Consider the following 15,294-nt stretch of genomic DNA (forward strand, 5'->3'; position numbering starts at 1 on the left):
GTCGTCAAACGAGTGATATGCTGCGTATATATACAAAAGTGAGACGGCTAGTACTAATGGAGAAGAAGAAGGAATCCGGATCTTTATGCCCAAGCTTTTCCCACATGTACAGGCTATTCTACAGGCTGAAAGAACAGCCTGCAGGCTTTTTTTTATATTATTATTATTCCTAGCTCGCCTGGTTAAAGCATCATTGGCATCTGATCCGCAACTAGATATCTCTCATCCTTTGGTCAGTAATATGGGTAGATTCTAGGCATACAGGGGGTCTGGAAGAAGGAAGGGATGGAAAACGTGTCTATTCTGCCGGATTCTACGGCTTAGTACGTGTATTTTTCGTTGTAGTAGTTTCATGGGCGCTGTGAATTCGAGCTCGAGCTAAGTTCTAGTTGCATGTTGATCATGAAGGTTGAAGGGGTCAGGGGTGTTTATGATGTGATATGATGGTTGATGGGAAGGGTTTGAACGGGTTTTCGGGAGCTTTGTGGGGTCATTGGTAAATCATTTTAAACCGCACTAGTAGGAGAGTTACTTACCTGTTTTGTAGATCGGGTTTCGCTATGATTGTAGCCTGAATTTATAGTATTTAATTTTTAATTGTTATTTTTAAAGTTTTTATTCGGAGGTAAAGATATCAATCATTTCATTTTATCGCGGTTCTAGAATTCTTTTGGACTCAGATAATATTATCTCTTGCGGCCAATTGTCTCATATCGAAGGGATCTAAGCAGTGTTCGATAAGACAGCTCACGGAATGTCCCGCATTGAATTTTCGACGTCAGCCCTTACAAAGAATAGTGTTGATACTGTTGGAAGCTATTTGAAACGTCATGTGGGACCACGCCGGGGCGCATCTGCGCTGATGACGGGCCGATGTGCCACCCCTGCGTTTGAATGCCGACATGGGGCCCCGAGCTAATTGACTCTTCTTCTTGCCTTTTTTTTGAACCGAAGTCCAAATTTTTTTCTTTGCCCGGAGTTTTTGCTCAAAATGCTTTAGAGAGAGAAAGTGAGCCTTACCGCCCAATATAGTAATGAAGGTAAGAGGCGGCTAAATCTCACGGCTAAAATCCACGGCCACGCAATAAACCCCAAGCGCAAACCCGTTGTGGTTACCTTGGGTAGGCCCACATAGGCTATAATGCCTTAGATACCTACTAGGTACCTTGAAACGTGCGAAAGTTCTAAAAAGATTCGGGCTATCCATCCGAACTTTACTAGTCCATTCTTCTATTTTGAGTGTGGGGCGTATGTGCGTCAAACTGAAAATGAGACCCTCAGGAAATTCTTCAGGGAAGCTTTTCAATATACTCCGGAACACTACTAAGATCATAAACGGATGGAAGACGAAAAAAGAGGGTCGGGGAAACGGCACCTGGGGGCCTTGATCTTTTTCAGTTACTGCCGCTGTGATATCCACAGATTAATCTTGCCTAGATGCCAGGGGGGCGAGGGGGATTGTCTTAATTTTGAAGATGAGATGAGATATATATAAAGACTCGATCATGGCCCTTTCTCTAGACCCGTTTCTCTCCAGATTGAAATTCATCTCGATTGTTCTTATAAAAGAGCGTCAGTCAACAACATCCGATCAGTGATCTGGAAGCCTTTATCAAGATTCTTGCTACATTTTAAGTTTCATATAAACGACCCTTATTTTTTCTGGATCTGGTAATCTGAACTTGAAGCTTTTCACGATGAAGACTTACGTCGCTCTTGCCCTTGCGGCACCAGCTTTGGTTTCTGCCCAGCAGGCTATGTGGGGACAGTGTAAGTTTTGAATTTTAATAGATATTGCGAACTCTAGTAGAACATGCAACTGACACCCTAGATAGGCGGTGGTATCGGCTGGACAGGTCCTACCAACTGTGCTGCTCCGGCTGCTTGCTCGACCCTTAACCCGTACTACGCTCAGTGCTTGTCTGCTGTTGGACAGCAAACTACTACCGCTAGCACTACCCGCTCGACAACCGCCCAAACCACCCCAGCTACTACTCCAGCTACCACCACTGTGGCTACCACCATGCGCACAACCACAACCACTTCTTCCGGCCCAGTTGGCACTGGTCTTGACAATTTGATCAAGGCCAAGGGCAAGAAGTACGTCGGTTTCTGCGCCGACCCTGGTACTCTCAGCAACTCTCAGAATGCTGCTATCCTCAGAACCGAGTCTGGTCAGCTCACTGGTGAGAACTCCATGAAGTGGGAGTCTCTCTCCCCCAACAGCCAGGGTTCTTACAACTGGGGTAATGCCGATCAGCTCGTTGCCTTCGCTGAGAACAACGGCAAGATGCTCCGTGGACACACCTTTGTCTGGCATCAACAGATTCCTAACTGGTATGATATAAACTCCGATACTGGAATTTATAACTCACGAATTCTAACATGAACACGAAACAACAGGCTTAAGAACATCAACAACAAGGCCACCCTCACCTCGGCCATCCAGACACACATTGCCGCCGTTATGGGCAGGTACAAGGGCAAGATCTATGCTTGGGATGTTGCCAACGAAGTCTTCGAAGATAACGGATCTATGCGTGACTCCGTTTTCTCCCGAGTCTTCGGTGACTGGACCTTCCTTGACGTTGCTTTCAATGCTGCCCGCGCCGCTGATCCAAATGCCAAGCTCTGCTTGAACGAGTATGTTACTCTACTTGATTTCTTAACAGTTAAAGTTCCACTCCACTAACGGTATTATTACAGTTACAATCTCGACTACTCCAGCGCTAAGCTCACCAACTTCGTTGCTTTGGTCAAGACCCTCAAGAACCGTGGTGTCCCAGTCGACTGCGTCGGCTCTCAATCCCACTTGGTTGTCGGAAACGGTGCCATCCCATCTTACAAGAGTACTCTTGACAGCTTGGCCAGCACCAATACCGAGGTTCAAATCACTGAGCTCGATATCCGTACCACCGCTTCCCCAAGCAGCTCCCAGATCTCCCAACAGGTTACTGACTACAGGACCGTCGTCTCTGCCTGCATGAAGACCGCCGCCTGCTCCGGTATCACCGTTTGTAAGTTTCCCTGAAATAATTTTATCAATCTTGAGGCGAGATTCTAACATTTATTATAGGGGGTGTCTCCGACAAGGACTCCTGGGTACCAAGCACCTTCAGCGGTCAAGGCTACGCTCTCATCTGGGACAACAACTTCAACAAGAAGTCCTGCTACCAGGGTTTCGTTGACGGTATCAACTCTTAAATGGTTGGTGCTATTGACTTCTCTTACTAGTACTAAGAGATAGTCTATAAAAATCAAGGGGACGGAAAGGTATATAGTCTTGACCGATCGTACATAAAAACCCACAGTATGATGCTCTTAAGAGGTTTCTTAGAGCTGTACATAGTTAGCTAGTCCTTTTTGGCGACTGAAATTTTTGTTTTCCCCTTTTGTTCTTTTGGGATGGATTCTGATGTAATATATTTCTAAACAAAAATTTATTATATATTTGGTCGAACGATTCATTCACTGTTAACACTAGTCAACCCGTCTGAGGACCGGGTGTGGTATTTTGTGCGTTGGCGCTGACATAATCGTGTAACCACACCTCGCTTTCGGGTATTGATGTGTTCGAAGTTCATCCCTGTGGAACCAAGCTTAGTTCTAGATATCGATGTTACACCACTGTGCGAAGCGGAACTATCATAAATTCATCCCCGAATCGAATTTGTTTCTTTGATTCGTTCCTGTTCTTTTTCAGGCTTCACACGGAACATAGAATTGGGTTAGGAGGTATGTACGACAGAATACAGTGCAATAATAATCCGTTTGTGACGTCGAGGGCCGTGGATGCAATTGAGTTGACATCAGTGCAGTGTTATAAATGGAATGGCTGGTCGATTAATTGTTCTTTTTAACATGCATGTTAACTAACACTCAAATTTGATTTAGTCTTATTCGGAAGCCCAACTGGCTGTTAAACCGATTTCTAGACTCTTGGGCCATTCTATTTCGAAATTTCCTAAACGAATTCGCAAATTAATTACCAAATACTCTTGATTGATCAAGCGATTCTCACAGCCAAAGCATGGGCAATCCTGAGGTTTTACTACCCAAAGATTCCAAAGATCTTGCGGGGCAAAAGACCTTCTCTCACGGCTGTTTCCAAGATGGCCGATATCGAAAATACATCCTAAACTTTTTGGGTTTACTCGCAGTTTCAATGTTAGGCGTCACTTTGTATAGAGGTTACATATCAAGTCTAGACCCAGGGCCATTCAAGATATGCCAAATGGGTGCACTAGAATATAGGGGCAAACCCCTCGGGACTCATGGTCCACGAAATAAGCCTCGTCGCCAAAACATTGAAAAGCTGTGCCCTCGCATCGAACCGATCTATCCAGAAATCAATACTCCGGGTCTCAGCCGCGCCATTGCTTCTCTCCAGTCTCCAGATTTCCTGTTCCGGTCCGCCAAAACCCTCGGAGATGCGATCAAAGTCCGAACGGCGGTTTACGACGACTTCGGCGATGTTGGTCGTGATGACCGTTGGGATAGAATGGGACGGTTTCATGACTATCTTCACAGTGCTTTCCCCGCGGTTTCTCGGCACCTAACTGTTAAATCGGTTAATGAATACGGTCTGGTATACGAATGGGGGGGCTCTGATGAGGATCTACCACCTATTCTGCTAGCAGCCCATCAGGACGTTGTACCGATAGATCAGGAGACACTGGAGCAATGGGAGCATCATCCGTACTCTGGACACTTTGATGGGAATGATGTTTGGGGTAGGGGGGCTTTGGACGATAAAAACCAGCTGGTCGCGATTATGGAGACCATAAATCTGTTAATCCGAGGCGGGTTTAAACCTGCACGAACGATTGTCTTAGCATTTGGCTTTGATGAAGAGACCGGCGGTGATCAGGGGGCGCACTATATTGGAGAATATCTCCTAGATACGTATGGAGAGGACGGCTTTTCTATAATTATAGATGAAGGCTCGAGTATGCAAAGCGAGTTTGGTTCGGATATCATGGTCATCAGTACCGCTGAAAAGGGATTTATGAATCAAGAGATCACGATCAAAATGCGTGGAGGGCATTCCTCGATCCCGCCACCACATTCGAGTATTGGGATAATATCAGAAATTGTTGTGGCGTTAGAATCTCACCGATTTGAAAGAGTCTTTTCAGACGATAACCCGCTCTTCGATTTTCTTGCCTGTTCGGCAGCTCATGCTAAGGATTTTCCAAAAGAACTCTACGACTATATCGTCCAAGATGAAAAACAAGCACTAGCGGACGCACTAGTTAAGTTGAATCCTCGCTTCGATGCAGACTTACGATCTACGACTGCGGTAACTACTATTTGTGGCGGAACCAAAATAAACGCCTTACCCGAGTATGTAACCCTCGGGATGAATCATCGCATCCGCCGAGGCTCGAGCATATCAGAGGTCACAAATGCCACCGCAGGTCTTGTGTCGTCAATTGCGAAGAAACATGGATTACAATTTATCGCCTACCCAGAACAAAAGAAAAACTATCCAGAATCCTCTATTACTATAGAGATCAAAAATCAACGGGAACCGTCGCCGCTTACAAGTTCTAGAGTAGATATCCCATCGGCTTTCAAGCTTGTTGCGGGAAATACTCGTGCAGTATTTGGAGAGAATCTTGTTGTGACGGCGGGGTTGAATATGGGTAACACGGACACATTCTGGTATACAAAGCTTTCTAAAAATATCTTTCGTTATGCTCCTATGCCAGTGGTCAAGAAGAATATGCATGGAGTGAATGAGCGTGTTCCTATCAAAGGGCACTTGGCGATGGTGGAATGGTTTTTTCATTTTATTTTACTCACAAGTGAAGTTGAGGAGTATTGGTTCTTGTAATGAGGACCGTACGAACAGGATCTTAGTCTTACCTTTTGCAATTTTGACGATCGATGTGCCAAATCTAATATATATTTTACGTTCCCCATTAAAGATGGCTGCCTCAAATTTGACCTTGCAGAAACTGCAATACACACTTCAATATCCTTTGCTTCACGGGTTATATACGGACAAATTAGGGTGCACAGTTGTCTCGTTCTAAGGTGCACAGCTCCCTAATATATAGTATTTATTGCATCTTGGGTGCCGCACTCACATGCCTTTTTAACTCTTTGATCTGTTTGATTTACTATAGCTATAAGAGAAGTGAGATTTATCTTAGAAGACGAGGGTGTATTATCTTAGAAGACGAGAGTGTATTATTATCATCCTTTCGATCCTCGGATCAGATAGCTTAAAAAGCACTAGAGGCTGGTTTCGACTGATGGAGTACTATAGTAGATTTCGAGACCGACTTCTATCTATGTATATGTATATACATTGGGGTCGCACGGACAAGGATGAGATCGGAGCGAACCCACGGCCGAAACCACATGCTATACCATGATAAAGCAGAATGATAATGCATTTGTATCGCGGTAAAGTTAACCATAACTATTGAATCGCCGCAAATGTCTTTGATAGTTCGGAAATATGTTCCGGTGTCGTCTTACAACATCCTCCAATAATAATGCTTCCCCAACATCCGTCGTTTACTGCTTCTTCAACGATCTTTTGTAAGAGCCTGCACCACTTTTCAACCTCAGCCATCCCATTTTCATCGCTCCATGTCTTCGTGTTAACGTCATAAGTTAGCCCGCCATCCGGATATAGCACAAGAAACACATCCTCTTTCCGAATCCCTATATCTATGATCGTTTTTGAATATACCCTCACGATTTCCCTTACATTCTCAAGTTTGGTGCAATTAATTCCAATCCCTCGCTGTGTACTCCCAAATGGTATATCTTCGAAGACTTTACGTGTTATCCTACCAATAACTTCTTCCTTCGGTACTTCTGTGTATACCATACTTATCCAAGCTTTCCTTCCCCTAAACTCTTCCGAATCGATAACTCTTCTTATTGCTATAATTTCGTCCACTCGCTTATACGGCACGGTTTCAAATGCCAAAATATCAATTTCTTCAAAAGCATCATTCGATGCCTTTTGAAATGCCTGTAACCGATCTCGATGCCATTTCTCTAATGCATCTACCGCATCTGCCGAATCAGTGTTGTACGGCGGAGGATAGGCCCCGGAATATTCCTGGCTAGGGTGTAAACACATCCCAAACGGTCCCAAGCTCAATGCAACCGATGCATTATTATTATTATTACCCGTGGGCTTTAAATCCTTGGTTGCATCAACTGCAAGCTGCATAGCAGCATGACATATTTTTCTCATCTGATCTTCATCCGAAACGCCGCTCCGAAGCAGCGTCTCGCGGCACAGTTGGTAGGTTGCTGTTTCGATGCATCCTGCACCAGCTTTAATATATTGGGCATGGACGTCAGCCAACCGACTGGGATTATGCAGCAGGTCGATTGATGACCATAGCGGCGAGGCTGAGGCTTCTGGAGATGTAGTGTCGCATAAGAGGGTGCCTAGGGCACCATCGAGGATGATGATGGGGGTTGACATGGCTTAGGAAGGTTTTGCCATCTGATGCACTTTAGCTGACTTGAATGGCTGGTTTAGTGATCGAGATGAAAATGAGGTTGAGCCACGGCCCTAGACTTACTACCTCTAGCTACTAGGCTAGGACACCGGATGTATGGTGTAAGACATCCCTATGTGTTATTTTGGTTGACAACGCAGTTTAGGAATATCGAAACTTGTATATAATGTATCGATATCGTATCTTCATGAAGTCGTTAGAGGTAAGGTCGTATTCTACATACAATGGTGTAACAAGAAGAGGCTGAAATAATACAGAAAATCAAACAAAACGCCCCAATTTAGGCTTGCCGTATAAAGTGTGTAATCTAGTGCTCAATATTCCTGTCGTCGTGATGTCGAATTGTAGCAGTTGATAAAACTTTGCCAAATTAAATTTATAAATAGCCATTGCTCCGTTTCCCAATGTAAACTCCACCCAATCCCATGAAAAAATAACGCCAAATGCAGGTTTCATAAAAATTACTCAAAAACATCAATTCCGCTATCGTCGTCAGTGTCCTCAGCCATTTCTTCGTCTTCACCTCGATCCTTTTTGGCATCATCCATTATTTCGTCTTCCTGCTCAGTGGGGCCTGCCACTAATTCATCTTCATTCCCTTCATCCTAATCCTCGTCCTCATTTTCCTTCTTGGGTAAAAAGGCTCGCCCGCTTTTTGTCGCGGCTCCGCCGTACTCCATCATATCCTGGCCTGCAACTGGACACTGGCACCAGGTACACCAAGCACCGTACCTACCATCTTTCGGGACAATCTTCCCACAAAGACACCTCTTGATTCTGCACCCACCCTTTAGTCGAGCATCCTTTGAAATTCTCGGTCGGATTATGATTCCATATTTGTTCTTTCTTCTCCTTGGCCTCCGTTTTATCAATACTCCATCGGGCCCTCCATATCTAGCATCACTCTCAAACCACGCCGTTTCCGCACAGCCCTTGCATTGAAACCACATATCTGTTGGAAGTCCTTGTCCATCTCTTAGAACGCAGGTACACATTTCGATCGGTCCCACCCCCCCAGGAGGCGGGGGTGCAGGTTGTGGGCAACCAGAGCAGAGGTATCGGATACGTGAACGAAGGCGATGTGATTCTGCACTGAATCCTGCGGGCGCTGACAACGCCCAAATGGATTTTGGACCGTAGGTTTCGTGGGAGATACAAACCTACAAATGATCGATTAGTATTTACCAGAATAAGGTTGTATTTCGAGAAAACTTACATCGCACTTCGGAACCTTGCATTGAGCGTTTTTATTTGTATAGTTGTTCCACCGACTGGAATTATAGGGTCGAACCCAATCGCAAGGAACTACATCAACCCCGGGTTCTTCTCCTGGGAGCCGGAGGTCGTGATTGTAACATTCTGGGATGATCTTCTTTTGCTTTTGCTTTTGAGTCCTCTTCTTTTGTTCTGATCGCTTCAGTCCAGTCTTTTTGGAGGTTCGTAAAGCGACCGCTAGTTCACCCAAGGCTGAATCGTCTGAAACTAAGACATCATCACAGGACAGAAGTGTAGGTGGCGATGATGGGATATCAACCCGACTACTTCGCACTGCAAATTCCCTATTACCGGCGCTCGCAGAGAACCTAATATCTGCGGGATTTGGCATATCCTGTAAGATATCAGATTCAGAATGTCGATAGCTTGTATTGATATTCTCGACCTGCCGTTTGTCATTGATCTTTTGTTGCGCCTGCGAATTCTGTTTGACCAAGGGACTTTGCTCCTCAACTAACGTAACTTTCGAAGTACGTTGTGGAGGTGTAGCAGCCGGCGTTAGGAGTCCATATACTGGCGACAGTCCCTGAATAAGCCTCTTAAGGAGTGGCGATTTGTGTTGACTCTTTCGAGAGGGAGTAATGCAGGCCTTCCTTCCCGAAGAACTCCAATGGGGTTTGTCTTTAGGACCAAAATTATATTTTGCTGAATCTGGTGTTTGAACACTATAATGATTGTGATTCGTGATGTGAATATTCACAGTCGATGCCAGCGGTTGCAGTGGAGGAAGTGAAAAAGGTGTAGAAGGCGGTGGAGTGGGAAGGTCGTGAAATGTCGACCGGAGGGGTTGTTGGAAGAGACCCATTGTGATACGGCGGCCGCGGGGCTCAATATTTGTTTCAAGATGCCGATGAGTTTTGTGAAAGAGCTATAGCTATCTATCTCTCTAATTCAGGTGAAACCACAAAATAAGAGAAAAGTTGCAAAGGTATTGGGGAAAACTATGATCCTGAGACGAATAAAAAGTAGAAAACCACAATAGAGACGAGAGAGTAGTAAAGAAGTGAGGTGAAAGGAACACGACTTTGAAGAATCATAATGGTATAGTTATAAACCTGGTTTTTGAAACTAGAGAAGGCGTTTCTTGAAATACTGGAGTTAAGAATTTTAATATCACTGGATACTTCGTTCCTGACAAGACCTACTAGTGAATCATCCCGCCAGGAAGTCCCGGCTATTATATGGACCAAGAGATGTGTTGGGAAAGCCGTTGCATTTGATCCAATGACAGCGCGACAACTCACATGTCCCAATGAAAAAGACTTCGTCCCGCATTGGTGGAGGGGACACGAAGGGCCGCAGCTTGGGGCAGTTAACCAAGTCATCAGGCAGTATCCGACAGCGAGTTACTTCCACGTCAAGCCTGAGTTGGTTTGGTGGCGATGAGACTATCTCGGAATTGGACAGATTGTGGGGCGCTTAGAGAGAAGAGTCAGTCCTGACAGTATACCTGTAGGTAATGAAATCGCACGACTGGCCTGAGTGGGAATAGTGCATCCTCATCAATTTGATCCTCGTCACCGATCCACGGTCTCTTGCATGTGTAAACACGTTCTGTACCTCTTTTTCCTCGATCAAACTCGGAAAACTTCCCAGAATTGATATGGTAGCCGGTTTGCAAATCGGCTCTTAGGTTATATGATAAATTCAAGGGTGGGGGAACAAAGTGACCAAGAAGCTCTTCAAAATCGATATCATCGCATTGGGCTATCGCAAACTCACCTAGTCCAGACGTCCCGTAATCGGAAACACGTTGTTCAAAATCATCGCCAATGTGCATGGCCGGTCGGCCCGGGTTCAAGCGAGGTGCATATGTAGATAGATGTAACTAGGACAAGACTAAATTTCCTCAATTTATGTAATTCAATATTTATAAGACAAGCAACCATGGGAATTGAAAATGTTTAACCTCATTTGCATTCTACGTACTAGAAAAGACTACTGTAGCTAGCTACCAAAGGACATACTCGCGACTCTGAATGTCATCGACCAAAAACTTTGCATTTGTTGCAGAATTTGCGTTGTGGTAACACAAAAAGAAAAGGGGTCCCGAAGCTCAAAGGACCCCTTCCATGAGTCCAACCTTCGAATCGACGTACATCTCCCAGCCGATTGCAAACCCATCGAAGTATATACAGTACAAAAGCAATCATCATTATCATTACAACGCGCCGACGAAAAAAAGAACAAAAGCAGTGGTATCATAATTCAAAGGACGAAAGCTATCAATCACTGGAACCGCGATGTTAATCTTCGAGTCCTCTTGGGTAGACCTAGCGTCAACGGTCTCGAGTCAAGTTCCACTGCGAACTCCTGACTAACTGCTTCGTGGACTACATGTTCTCCTCGATTTCGCTGCATATCTTCATTCCACATACCCGGGCTTGCTTCAAGTTCCATTATAAAATCCTGAGAGGCAGTAGGTGGTTGAGGACTATTTGAGCGCGTTTGCATCAGACGACTGTCAATACTTCCTGAACGGGGACGGCGCTGGAGTTCTCTGGCAATGGCGTCAAGGTCCTCTTGAAGTTCTGCGTCAGAGCGGGAAAGGTCTACGAATGAGAGGCTGCGGCCACGGTTGTGGAGGAGTTGACGCTGACTGGGCCCTGGCTCTGGGGTCAAGGCTCGTGTAGTATGTGGTGATTGGGAGCGTTTTGCAAAGATGGCTGGCGAGGGTGTCCGTGGCGGAGTTATTGTTACGCCGTCATCGTTGTTTGGTATCCCGCGTGGGGCAAGGAGGGGATCCCTAGGCGTAATGGGACTGATCAAGTTGGCGATAGCTGCCGGAACTAAGAATTCCATTGACGCCGATGGGGAGTGAGCGCGGAAGGATGATGGTGGTGGTTTATAGTTCTGTGGGTACTCAAAACCTTCGACATCATAGAACTGGCCGCTGTTTCTAGAACTAGAGGTTGACCATCGATTCCGGTCGCCGGGTTGGTGGTGAAGAGGTGGGCTTAACAGTTTCTGCCGTGGGGAAGTTGGTGGTGAGATATCTCTGCTCTTCACTCGGCTGTGTCTCCTACCATCACCACCCTCTTCTTCTTCTTCTTCGCCGAAACTAGCACTAGACGGAACTCTCTGGCGATATTTACAGGCAATACCCTTTTCATCGCAGCCACATGTACCGTCGCGGTGTTTCTGTCTGATACGCCAGAAGAAGTACGCACCAACCACTGCGAATACAAGGGCTAATCCACCACAAACGCCGACAATTATTGCGGCTTTGTTGATAGAGTTCGAAGCCCGAGTATAAAGACGATGGAGGTTTATTTTCGGGAGCTGAGTAGACCCAATATTTTCAACTGGTGATAATAGGTTCCTCGAAACCTTGATTCCGCCATGCACATATCCGTCTCTCGACGGTACAGTCGGGAAAGTATCAAGCACAGGAGTAGCCACGCTTACAGCGGTCAACGACCCTAGTAGCGCTACGCAATACCTTGTAAATGATTTGGAACATGTCGACGGGGCAGCTTTCACCATCCGTCTCCGCTGTCGGATACCTGTATGAGAACACGGCATTGTCGCTTCTTCATGCAGCATATTCAACAACAGAACCAATTGAATTTGAGACTAAGTTGAGAAATTGGCGTAACTGTATGATGATTTGTCGTCTGTTTTGGTGTTTTGGTGTTTTGGTGTCGCCAAAAAGGATATTAGATCGACGCTACAGAGTCTCCGACCGTCAAGACTTCCTTCAGTCGAAATAAAATCCGTGGTAACGATTCATAAGCAAAGGGGAAGATTTCGACCGCTGGGCTGGCTTTCAAGAACTTAGAGCTTGGAGATGCTATAAACGATCGAAACGTTTAGTTTCCTTTTGTCGGAGAAATAAAGAATAGTAGATATGATTGTTGGCAGGGAAGTGTAGCTTGAAAAAATAAAACAAAAAATTAACGTAACGTTAGACCCGTGCGGGCTTCCCGTTTGTGTTATATCTGCCTTCCAGCTTTGAGCAACTAGGGATACGCAGCTATCCGTCAGGCAGGCGGTGGGTCAGCGATCGATTGCGTTTTCCTTTTTCGTTAGGAAAGAAAAGAGGCTAATAACCGTACCGTGATTTCAAGCCTGTGACATTGTGGTATTATATGGTTACTCCCTGGAATAACACCGGTAGCGTGGGTAGTAATGTTCCTCCCCAGGCTGCTACTTTTTTCTGACAGGATATGAGTTTATATTTCAGAAAACGAGACAAGAATGCAGGCGCAGGAAGAAGAAACGAACAACCAAATTCAATTCGTAAAAGAAACGAGATCATCAGGCTGGGGTGATATACCGGGCAGATGTATCAATGACAGCGTGTATTAAGAATTCTGCTGCACAAAAAAAGTACCAATCATTTCACACACCCCAATTGACCAGGCCCTGGTATTCTTCCAAATCTTCAAGTTTGGCACCCTGTTAGATGTTGAACGGGGGGCAGGGTTGTGGGGGAACCGACTATATTTACTGGGAGGCGGAGCCGCAAGCACAAGGGAACCAGAAATGTTGTTTCGAAAAAAGATCTATAAAAATAAAATAAAATAAAAAAGGGCGAAAAAGAAGGCCCAGAGAACCAAGCTCCCTTTTAAGGCAGTGTAGAATGGTTACTCTAAACGGGGTCAGATTGACAGTTGCAGGTGCTTGGTGATAGTTGTACAGGTGGTAGAACCCCGGTCAAAAGTCCAGGTCCAGACCAGAAAAACTATGAACAACAGTTAGCTACTGGTCCGCTCACCGCCGCGGTGCAATTTTTACTCTGTTTAGCATACATCCGCTACTACTCGTCAGGATTGAGAAAAGAGGGTGAGAAATAAGATTGTGCTTGGCTGTTATGTACAGTAAGCACCCAAGTCGGTGAGATCGAGAGAGATCCAGGACACGAGGACCTCTCGACATGGGTGAAGAAAAAAAAGGGCAAGCTGAAACGGAGGCATCGGCACAAGGGAATATATTGATACGAGCTCCAAATTTCAGTATATCCTACTTGAATTTTTGCCAAATTAGTCGAAACGGAAAATGGAAAATATATTCTAATCCGTCTATTTTGGAAATTAATTAACTAGAAGGCTTTGTAGTTTGAATGCAATACAGACGAAATTCCTGTGTGTGACTCCTTCATCTCGCCGATGCAATTGATTGCATGCAACCGCGATGCGTGTAAAATCGTCATCAGCACTCGTACAGCTGTAAGTGGCCGGAGATAACTTCGACTGCGAGTTCATCATCAATAAAATAAAACCCTGGGGTATACAATGTTATTCCTGGTTTCCAAACAATTGTGCAATAATATGAGTATACACGTATGCGGGTTGAATGTCGTTGGATCCGACACTCTCGCACACCATCCACTCGCACTCCGCGAACAGCCGTCTGCAGCCAGTTCACTGAACATCAAAGCCCAATCCGTTAAGGGAATCGTAGACGAAGGTCAATGAATATATGCCTCGAAGAGGGGTCTCCCAGAAAGGCTTAAGCCTTCTAAACCGAAGATCCCATGTCGCGCCTCAATGTCTTTAATTTTCGAGTCGACACCGCCCAGCCTGGAGACTTCCAGGTCAACTTTTAGCCTCGGTTGTTTTTTCCACGGTATTCCTGAGCTTCATACACAATTAAATTTATATCAGCATGGGTTATATCAAAATACGCAATTGCCGACTGTATGCACCTTCCCGAACATTCGCCTTTGGAATCATACATATATAACGCGTAAAAAAACTTGTTAAACTTGTTCATGGCCCTTATAACTAGCTCAAACGTTCGGAATTAACTTGACTCCACAGGATGTGCTGGTATGCTGAATATAGACACAGAAAAAGCTTCCATTCCCCTGCAAGCCAAGCCGTGGCCTTGAAACCAAGAAAAACCGGTCAGTCGGGTACTTTGCGTCGGCACAAAGCGAGGACTATTACGGCGGGGCTAAGCCACCCGAGCATCGATATCATAGAATGGGGGAGTTTAAATATATGTGCATATTTCTTCGACATATCACGTTATATAAGACGAGATGAGGGAAAATGCTGGCGCGGCAGGCTCGACTTTGCATGGCAGGACAGAACAATGCATATGATCTACGACATCCTGCCCGAAACTACTGGCGATCGTACCTTCAGCCATCCACGGGGAGAGTAATACAGGTAGTTTCCTCACGGGTTCCGGTGTGAAAACGCAATTGCGCAAGGCTCGGTGAGTAGTAATTCGAAGGGACGTATTTTCTATATTCTTCCGGCCGAGCGAAGTCTGGTTTGAGACAACCGGCCGAGTAATTAATTTTTAGTTGCTGCAGGTTCAAGTTTCATGCGCATCTGCCGTCCCATCCATCTCATAAATTATAGCGATAGCTAGACATCCTGAATGATCGCGCTCATGATCATGCACTTCTCGATCCCCTAATACGAGCACGGGTAAATATTGGCTGGCCATAAACAATGACGTCGGGGTATCCGACAATACAGGAATTACATGGGATAAAACCATAGCCGTCTCGTTTTCCCAGGATTGAGATCACCATAAATTAGTAGCAGCACTATAGTATTAA

At 45.3% G+C, this 15,294-nt stretch overlaps 5 protein-coding genes across 5 annotated transcripts; 2 read left to right on the forward strand and 3 right to left on the reverse strand.

Annotated features, from left to right (window-relative positions):
* Positions 1 to 1,697: 1,697 nt before the first annotated feature.
* Positions 1,698 to 3,204, forward strand: AOL_s00140g63 (uncharacterized protein; the record flags this gene model as incomplete). Its single annotated transcript, XM_011127304.1, has 5 exons — positions 1,698 to 1,770; positions 1,836 to 2,337; positions 2,404 to 2,643; positions 2,707 to 3,017; positions 3,077 to 3,204. The coding sequence occupies 5 exons, from the start codon at positions 1,698 to 1,700 to the stop codon at positions 3,202 to 3,204; spliced, it is 1,254 nt and encodes a 417-aa protein (XP_011125606.1).
* An 826-nt stretch (positions 3,205 to 4,030) lies between these two features.
* Positions 4,031 to 5,839, forward strand: AOL_s00140g64 (uncharacterized protein; the record flags this gene model as incomplete). Its single annotated transcript, XM_011127305.1, has 1 exon — positions 4,031 to 5,839. The coding sequence occupies one exon, from the start codon at positions 4,031 to 4,033 to the stop codon at positions 5,837 to 5,839; it is 1,809 nt and encodes a 602-aa protein (XP_011125607.1).
* Positions 5,840 to 6,433: 594 nt separating this feature from the next.
* AOL_s00140g65 (uncharacterized protein) lies at positions 6,434 to 7,462 on the reverse strand (the record flags this gene model as incomplete). The annotated part of the gene is made up of 1 exon (XM_011127306.1): positions 6,434 to 7,462. The coding sequence occupies one exon, from the start codon at positions 7,460 to 7,462 to the stop codon at positions 6,434 to 6,436; it is 1,029 nt and encodes a 342-aa protein (XP_011125608.1).
* A 642-nt stretch (positions 7,463 to 8,104) lies between these two features.
* AOL_s00140g66 (uncharacterized protein) lies at positions 8,105 to 9,579 on the reverse strand (the record flags this gene model as incomplete). Its single annotated transcript, XM_011127307.1, has 2 exons — positions 8,105 to 8,659; positions 8,716 to 9,579. The coding sequence occupies 2 exons, from the start codon at positions 9,577 to 9,579 to the stop codon at positions 8,105 to 8,107; spliced, it is 1,419 nt and encodes a 472-aa protein (XP_011125609.1).
* Positions 9,580 to 11,003: 1,424 nt separating this feature from the next.
* Positions 11,004 to 12,299, reverse strand: AOL_s00140g67 (uncharacterized protein; the record flags this gene model as incomplete). Its single annotated transcript, XM_011127308.1, has 1 exon — positions 11,004 to 12,299. The coding sequence occupies one exon, from the start codon at positions 12,297 to 12,299 to the stop codon at positions 11,004 to 11,006; it is 1,296 nt and encodes a 431-aa protein (XP_011125610.1).
* Between the last annotated feature and the right edge of the window lie 2,995 nt (positions 12,300 to 15,294).

This window comes from Orbilia oligospora (assembly GCF_000225545.1).
Source record: "Orbilia oligospora ATCC 24927 unplaced genomic scaffold scaffold00140, whole genome shotgun sequence".
NCBI lineage: Eukaryota > Fungi > Ascomycota > Orbiliomycetes > Orbiliales > Orbiliaceae > Orbilia > Orbilia oligospora.